The sequence below is a fragment of the Zonotrichia leucophrys genome, unplaced genomic scaffold (genome assembly GCF_028769735.1).
Source record: "Zonotrichia leucophrys gambelii isolate GWCS_2022_RI unplaced genomic scaffold, RI_Zleu_2.0 Scaffold_169_101766, whole genome shotgun sequence".
NCBI lineage: Eukaryota > Metazoa > Chordata > Aves > Passeriformes > Passerellidae > Zonotrichia > Zonotrichia leucophrys.
This window is the reverse complement of record NW_026992374.1, coordinates 18,365-27,500: the sequence shown is the minus strand read 5'-3', so window position 1 is coordinate 27,500 and position 9,136 is coordinate 18,365. Positions and strand designations below refer to the sequence as shown.

Genomic DNA, 9,136 nt, shown 5'->3' with positions numbered 1-9,136 from the left:
TTTGTCCCTTTGGGGTTTCCCTTTGGGGTTTCTCTCCTGGGATTGTCCCCAAGGTGTCCCCTTGATGCCACCCCCCTGGTGACCCCTGGTGACCCCGGGTGACCCCTGGGTGACCCTGGGTGACCTTTCCCGTGACAGATGCCACCTCCCCTGTGGTGTCCCTGGATGTCCCCAAAGGTGTCCCCAACTTTGTCCCTTTGGGGTTTCCCTTTGGGGTTTCTGTCCCCAAGGTGTCCCCTCAATGCCACCCCCCTGGTGACCCCTGGTGACCCTTGGTGACCCCTTGGTGACCCTTGGTGACCCTGGGTGACCCCTGGGTGACCTTTCCCACGGCAGATGCCACCTCCCCGGGCCCGGTCCCTGCGGTGGCCCTGGATGTCCCCAACTTTGTCCCTTTGTGGTTTCTCTACTGGGGTTGTCCCCTTGATGCCACCCCCTTGGTGACCCCCTGGTGACCCTGGGTGACCCCTGGTGACCCTGGGTGACCCTGGGTGACCCCGGGTGACCTTTCCCACGGCAGATGCCGCCTCCCCGGGCCCGGCGGCGGCGGTGGCGCTGGAGCGGAACGTGTCGGGCCGGTTCGAGTCGCGGTTCGTCACCGTGCGCGTGGAGCCGGGGCCCGCCATGATGCTGCGCGGCATGGAGGGGGCGCGGCTGGGAGTGTGGGTGGCGCACGGGGAAGGTAACTGGTTATACTGGTTATACTGGTTATACTGGGAGGGACTGGGAGGGCATTGGGAGCATTGGTTATACTGGGAGAATTGATAGAGATGAGTTACTGGTTATACTGGGAGGGACTGGGAGGGCACTGGGAGCACTGGTTATACTGGGGGAATTGATAGAGATGAGTTACTGGTTATACTGGTTATACTGGGAGGGCATTGGGCATGGAGGAGGCAAGACTGGGAGTGTGGGTGGCGCACGGGGAAGGTAAACTGGGAATACTGGGAATACTGGGAGCACTGGTTATACTGGGAGGGCATTTGGAACATTGGTTATACTGGGAGAATTGATAGAGATGAGTTACTGGTTATACTGGTTATACTGGGAGGGCATTGGGAGCATTGGTTATACTGGGAGCACTGGTTATACTGGTTGTACTGGGAGCATTGGGAGCATTGGTTACACTGGGAGAGCTGAGTTACTGGTTATACTGGGAGCACTGGTTATACTGGGAGGGCACTGGGGCATGGAGGGGGCGCGGCTGGGAGTGTGGGTGGCGCACGGGGAAGGTAACTGGTTATACTGGGGATACTGGGAGCACTGGGAGGGACTGGGAACCCTGGGAGGGCATTGGGAGCATTGGTTATACTGGGAGAGATGAGTTATTGCAGTTACTGGTTATACTGGGAGCACTGGTTATACTGGGAGGGCATTGGGAGCATTGGTTATACTGGGAGAGATGAGTTATTGCAGTTACTGGTTATACTGGGAGCACTGGTTATACTGGGAGGGCATTGGGAGCATTGGTTATACTGGGAGCAGTGGTTATACTGGTTATACTGGTTATACTGGGAGCACTGGTTATACTGGGAGGGACTGGGGCATGGAGGGGGCGAGGCTGGGAGTGTGGGTGGCGCATGGGGAAGGTAACTGGGAATACTGGTTATACTGGGAGGGCACTGGGGCATGGAGGGGGCGCGGCTCGGAGTGTGGGTGGCGCACGGGGAAGGTAAACTGGGAATACTGGTTATACTGGGAGCACTGGTTATACTGGGAGGGCATTGGGAGCATTGGTTATACTGGGAGAATTGATAGAGATGAGTTACTGGTTATACTGGTTATACTGGGAGGGCACTGGGGCATGGAGGGGGCGAGACTGGGAGTGTGGGTGGCGCACGGAGAGGGTAATTATACTGGTTATACTGGTTATACTGGTTATACTGGGAGCACTGGTTATACTGGGAGGGACTGGGAGCATTGGTTATACCGGGAGAGATGAGTTACTGGTTATACTGGGAGCACTGGTTATACTGGGAGCATTGGTTATACTGGTTATACTGGGGCATGGAGGGGGCGTGGCTGGGAGTGTGGGTGGCGCACGGGTAAGGTAAACTGGGAATACTGGTTATACTGGTTATACTGGGAGGGCACTGGGAGCACTGGTTATACTGGGGAATTGATAGAGATGAGTTACTGGTTATACTGGTTATACTGGGAGGGCATTGGGAGCATTGGTTATACTGATAGAGCTGAGTTACTGGTTATACTGGGAGGGCATTGGGAGCATTGGTTATACTGGGAGAATTGATAGAGATGAGTTACTGGTTATACTGGTTATACTGGGAGGGCACTGGGGCATGGAGGGGGCGCGGCTGGGAGTGTGGGTGGCGCACGGGGAAGGTAAACTGGTTATACTGGTTATACTGGGAGCACTGGGAACCCTGGTTATACTGGGAGGGCACTGGGAGCATTGGTTATACCGGGAGAATTGATAGAGATGAATTAATGGTTATACTGGGAGGGCACTGGGATAGACTGGGGGGACTTATAGAACTGAGTTACTGGTTATACTGGTCATACTGGGAGCACTGGTGATACTGGTTATACTGGGATAGACTGGGGGACTGATAGAACTGAGTTACTGGTTATACTGGGAGCACTGGTTATACTGGGAGGGCACTGGGAGCATTGGTTATACTGGGAGAGCTGAGTTATTGCAGTTACTGGTTATACTGGTTATACTGGGAGGGACTGGGAGCACTGGGAGGGCACTGGGGCATGGAGGGGGCGCGGCTGGGAGTGTGGGTGGCGCACGGAGAGGGTAATTATACTGGGGATACTGGTTATACTGGGAGGGACTGGGAACCCTGGTTATACTGGGATAGACTGGGGGAATTGATAGGGCTGCGTTACTGGTTATACTGGGAGGGCACTGGGGCATGGAGGGGGCGAGGCTGGAAGTGTGGGTGGCGCGTGGACAGGGTAATTATACTGGTTATACTGGTTATACTGGTTATACTGGGAGGGACTGGGAGGGACTGGGAGCATTGGTTATACCAGGAGAGATGAGTTACTGGTTATACTGGGAGGGCACTGGGGCATGGAGGGGGCACGGCTGGGAGTGTGGGTGGCGCATGGAGAGGGTAATCATACTGGTTATACTGGGAGCACTGGTTATACTGGTTATACTGGGAGGGCATTGGGAGCATTGGTTATACTGGGAGAGTTGATAGAGATGAGTTACTGGTTATACTGGTTATACTGGGAGGGCATTGGGAGCACTGGTTATACTGGGGGAATTGATAGAGATGAGTTACTGGTTATACTGGTTATACTGGGAGGGCATTGGGAGCATTGGTTATACTGGGAGAGCTGAGTTATTGCAGTTACTGGTTATACTGGTTATACTGGGAGGGCACTGGGAGCATTGGTTATACTGGGAGAGATGAGTTATTGCAGTTACTGGTTATACTGGTTATACTGGGAGGGCACTGGGGCATGGAGGGGGCGAGGCTGGGAGTGTGGGTGGCGCACGGGGAAGGTAACTGGGAATACTGGTTATACTGGGAGCATTGGTTATACTGGTTATACTGGGGCATGGAGGGGGCACGGCTGGGAGTGTGGGTGGCGCACGGAGAGGGTAATTATACTGGTTATACTGGGAGCACTGGTTATACTGGGAGGGCATTGGGAGCATTGGTTATACTGGGAGAGATGAGTTATTGCAGTTACTGGTTATACTGGTTATACTGGGAGCACTGGGAGGGACTGGGAACCCTGGGAGGGCATTGGGAGCATTGGTTATACTGGGAGAGCGGAGTTACTGGTTATACTGGTTATACTGGGATGGACTGGGAGCATTGGTTATACTGGGAGAGCTGAGTTACTGGTTATACTGGGTAGACTGGGAGGGACTGGGAGGGCATTGGGAGCATTGGTTATACTGGGAGAGCTGAGTTACTGGTTATACTGGTTATACTGGGAGGGCACTGGGAGCATTGGTTATACTGGGAGAGATGAGTTACTGGTTATACTGGTTATACTGGGAGGGACTGGGAGGGCACTGGGGCATGGAGGGGGCGCGGCTGGGAGTGTGGGTGGCGCACGGGGAAGGTAACTGGGAATACTGGGGATACTGGGAGGGACTGGGAGGGCACTGGGAGCATTGGTTATACCGGATAGACTGGGATAGACTGGGGGGACTGATAGAACTGAGTTACTGGTTATACTGGTTAACTGGGAGGGCATTGGGAGCATTGGTTATACTGGGAGAGATGAGTTACCGGTTATACTGGGAGCACTGGTCATACTGGGAGCATTGGTTATACTGGGAGAGATGAGTTACTGGTTATACTGGGAGCACTGGTTATACTGGGAGGGACTGGGGCATGGAGGGGGCAAGGCTGGGAGTGTGGGTGGCGCACGGGGAAGGTAACTGGTTATACTGGTTATACTGGGAGCACTGGGAGGGCATTGGGAGCATTGGTTATACTGGGAGAGATGAGTTACTGGTTATACTGGTTATACTGGGAGGGCACTGGGGCATGGAGGGGGCGCGGCTGGGAGTGTGGGTGGCGCACGGGGAAGGTAACTGGTTATACTGGTTATACTGGTTATACTGGGAGCACTGGGAACCCTGGTTATACTGGGATAGACTGGGGGAATTGATAGGGCTGCGTTACTGGTTATACTGGTTATACTGGGAGGGCATTGGGAACCCTGGGAGGGACTGGGAGGGCATTGGGAGCATTGGTTATACTGGGAGAACTGAGTTACTGGTTATACTGGGAGGGACTGGGAACCTTGGTTATACTGGGATAGACTGGGGGAATTGATAGGGCTGCGTTACTGGTTATACTGGTTATACTGGGAGGGCACTGGGGCATGGAGGGGGCGCGGCTGGGAGTGTGGGTGGCGCACGGAGAGGGTATTCATACTGGTTATACTGGTTATACTGGGAGGGCACTGGGAGCATTGGTTATACTGGGAGAGCTGAGTTACTGGTTATACTGGGAGCAATGGTTATACTCATAGAGCTGAGTTACTGGTTATACTGGTAATACTGGGAGCACTGGTTATACTGGTTATACTGGTGATACTGGTTATACTGGGAGGGCATTGGGAGCATTGGTTATACTGGGAGAGCTGAGTTATTGCAGTTACTGGTTATACTGGTTATACTGGGAGGGCACTGGGAGGGACTGGTTATACTGGGAGCAATGGGGGAACTCAGAGCTGAGTTACTGGTGATACTGGTTATACTGGGAGGGCATTGGGAGCATTGGTTATACTGGGAGAATTGATAGAGCTGAGTTACTGGTTATACTGGGAGCACTGGGAGGGCATTGGGAGCATTGGTTATACTGGGAGAGCTGAGTTACTGGTTATACTGGTTATACTGGGAGGGACTGGGAGCATTGGTTATACTGGGATGAGTTATTGCAGTTACTGGTTATACTGGTTATACTGGGAGGGCACTGGGGCATGGAGGGGGCGTGGCTGGGAGTGTGGGTGGCGCACGGGGAAGGTAACTGGGAATACTGGTTATACTGGGAGGGACTGGGAGGGCATTGGGAGCATTGGTTATACTGGGAGAGCTGAGTTACTGGTTATACTGGGAGGGCACTGGGAGCATTGGTTATACTGGGAGAGTTGAGTTACTGGTTATACTGGTTATACTGGGAGGGCATTGGGAGCATTGGTTATACTGGGAGAGCTGAGTTACTGGTTATACTGGGAGCACTGGTTATACTGGGAGCACTGGTTATACTGGGAGCACTGGTTATACTGGGAGCACTGGGCTCTCACTGGTGTCACTGGTGTGTTACTGGTTTAACTGGTCTCTAACTGGTTTCTAATTGGTCTCTAACTGGTCTAACTGGTTTCTAACTGGTCCCTAACTGGTCTGTAACTGGTCCCTAACTGGTCTCTAACTGGTCCCTAACTGGTCCCTAACTGGTCCCTAACTGGTCTCTAACTGGTCCCTAACTGGTCTAACTGGTCTCTAACTGGTTTCCCCAGTCCATTTCCAGTTCCAGCCACCCTTGGCCCTTGAGTGTCCACTCTCCATCACTGACCATTGAGTGACCACTGACCATTACTGGTCCCTAACTGGTTTATAACCAATATACAACTGGTCACTAACTGGTCTCTAACTGGTCTCTAACTGGTTTAACTGGTTTAACTGGTCCCTAACTGGTCTCTAACTGGTTTCCAGGCCGTTTCCAGTTCCGGCCGCCCTCGGCGCTTGACCGCTGTGTCCGGTCCGGCCTGGCCGCTCTCCATCACTGACCATTGAGTGACCACTGACCATTACCAGTCCCTAACTGGTTTATAACCAATATCTAACTGGTCTCTAACTGGTTTCCAGTCCATTTCCAGTTCCAGCCACCCTTGGCCCTTGAGTGTCCACTCTCCATTGATGACCATTGAGTGACCACTGACCATTACCAGTCCCTAACTGGTTTATAACCAATATATAACTGGTTTAACTGGTCCCTAACTGGTCTAACTGGTCCCTAACTGGTCTCTAACTGGTTTCCAGGCCGTTTCCAGTTCCGGCCACCCTCGGCGCTTGACCGCTGTGTCCGGTCCGGCCTGGCCACTCTCCATCACTGACCATTGACCATTACTGGTCTCTAACTGGTTTATAACCAATATACAACTGGTCACTAACTGGTCTCTAACTGGTCTCTAACTGGTTCCCAGGCCGTTTCCAGTTCCGGCCGCCCTCGGCGCTTGACCGCTGTGTCCGGTCCGGCCTGGCCGCTCTCCATCACTGACCACTGACCATTACTGGTCTCTAACTGGTTTAACTGGTCCCTAACTGGTCTCTAACTGGTTCCCAGGCCGTTTCCAGTTCCGGCCGCCCTCGGCGCTTGACCGCTGTGTCCGGTCCGGCCTGGCCGCTCTCCGTTACGTCGATGACCGCGGCGAGCCCACCGAGCGCTACCCGCTGAACCCCAACGGCTCCGGCCGCGGCGTGGCCGCGCTGACCTCGCCCTGCGGCCGGCACCTGGCGGCCATGCCGCACCCCGAGCGGTCAGTGCGGGCCTGGCACTGCCCCTGGCCCGGCCGGAGTGCGGCCGCAGATGGCCGGAGCAAGGCCGGCAATGGGCCGTGGCTGAGAATGTTCCGGAACGCCCTCGAGTGGTGCCTGAGGTGGCCGGAGGGGGAGAAGTGACCACTGAGTGACCGATGAGTGACCGATGAGGGATCAACCCCCTGTGACACTGATCAACCTCCAGAAGAGACTGACCACTCACTGACCATCACTGACCGCTGAGTGACCACTGACCATTCACTGACCACCCCTCAGTGACCATCACTGACCACTCACTGACCATCACTGACCACCACTGACCACCCCTATGTGACACTGACCATCCACTGACCACCACTGACCACTCACTGACCATCACTGACCACCCCTATGTGACACTGACCACTCACTGACCATCACTGACCACTCAGTGACCATCACTGACCACTCACTGACCACTGAGTGACCGATGAGGGATCAACCCCCTGTGACACTGATCAACCTCCAGAAGAGACTGACCACTCACTGACCATCACTGACCACTCACTGACCATCACTGACCATGGCTGACCACCCACTGACCGCTGACTGACCACTGACCATTCACTGACCACCCACTGACCATGACTGACCACCTCCCTATGACACTGACCAAGCCCCAGAAGAGACTGACCACTCAGTGACCATCACTGACCATCACTGACTACTGAGTGACCGATGAGTGACCATCACTGACCTCGCCCTGCGGCCGGCACCTGGCGGCCATGCCGCACCCCGAGCGGTCAGTGCGGGCCTGGCACTGCCCCTGGCCCGGCCGGAGTGCGGCCGCAGATGGCCGGAGCAAGGCCGGCAATGGGCCCTGGCTGAGAATGTTCCGGAACGCCCTCGAGTGGTGCCTGAGGTGGCCGGAGGGGGAGAAGTGACCGATGAGTGATCAATGAGTGACCGATGAGGCATGAGGACCAACCCCTGTGAGACTGAATCACTGCCACACTGACCACTCACTGACCATCACTGACCACTCACTGACCATCACTGACCATCACTGACCACCCACTGACCATGACTGACCACCTCCCTATGACACTGACCAAGCCCCAGAAGAGACTGACCACTCACTGACCATCACTGACCACTCACTGACCATCACTGACCACTGATACGTAGTCCATATGACCACCATAACTACCAACCCACAAGAGACTGACCACTCACTGACCATCACTGACTCACTGACATGCTGACCCCACTGACCCTGACTGACCACTGACCATCACTGACCACCCACTGACCATGACTGACCACCTCCCTATGACACTGACCAAGCCCCAGAAGAGACTGACCACTCAGTGACCATCACTGACCATCACTGACTTGAGTGACCGTGAGTGACCATCACTGACCTCGCCCTGCGGCCGGCACCTGGCGGCCATGCCGCACCCCGAGCGGTCAGTGCGGGCCTGGCACTGCCCCTGGCCCGGCCGGAGTGCGGCCGCAGATGGCCGGAGCAAGGCCGGCAATGGGCCGTGGCTGAGAATGTTCCGGAACGCCCTCGAGTGGTGCCTGAGGTGGCCGGAGGGGGAGAAGTGACCACTGAGTGACCAAAGAGTGACCGATGAGGGATCAACCCGGCCCCACTCATGATGACCACTGAGTGACGATGGGACAACCCCCTGTGAGACTGACCAACCAAATGACCATCACTGACCATCACTGACCACTCACTGACCATCACTGACCATCACTGACCACTCACTGACCACTCACTGACCATCACTGACCACTCACTGACCATCACTGACCATCACTGACCACTCACTGACCACTCACTGACCATCACTGACCACTGATGACTGATGAGTGACCATGACTGATAGTGACCGATAGTGACCATGAACCATCACTGGACCACCCCTGTGCCCACTGACAACCTCCAGACACTACTGACCACTCACACTGACCATCACTGACCACCACTGACATGCACTGAGACCACTGACCATCATGACCATCACTGACCACTCACTGACCATCACTGACCCCATGACCATGACTACCACCTCCCATCACTGACCAACCCAGAAAGACTGACCACTCACTGACCATCACTGACCATCACTGACCACTATGACCAAAGGGACCGATAGGGAC

The 9,136-nt window shown here is 54.8% G+C and overlaps 1 protein-coding gene across 1 annotated transcript in view; it reads left to right on the top strand.

Moving 5' to 3' along the window:
• The window catches only part of PFAS (phosphoribosylformylglycinamidine synthase), a gene marked incomplete at its 5' end in the record, with an annotated part of 82,197 nt that extends 74,261 nt beyond the window's left edge, over positions 1-7,936 (top strand). Inside the window, 2 exons of the mRNA XM_064738090.1 lie at positions 510-682; positions 6,792-7,936. Of these exons, the coding sequence (XP_064594160.1) occupies positions 510-682; positions 6,792-7,126 (508 nt within the window). The remainder of the gene's footprint in view (positions 1-509; positions 683-6,791) is intronic.
• Positions 7,937-9,136: the final 1,200 nt, after the last annotated feature.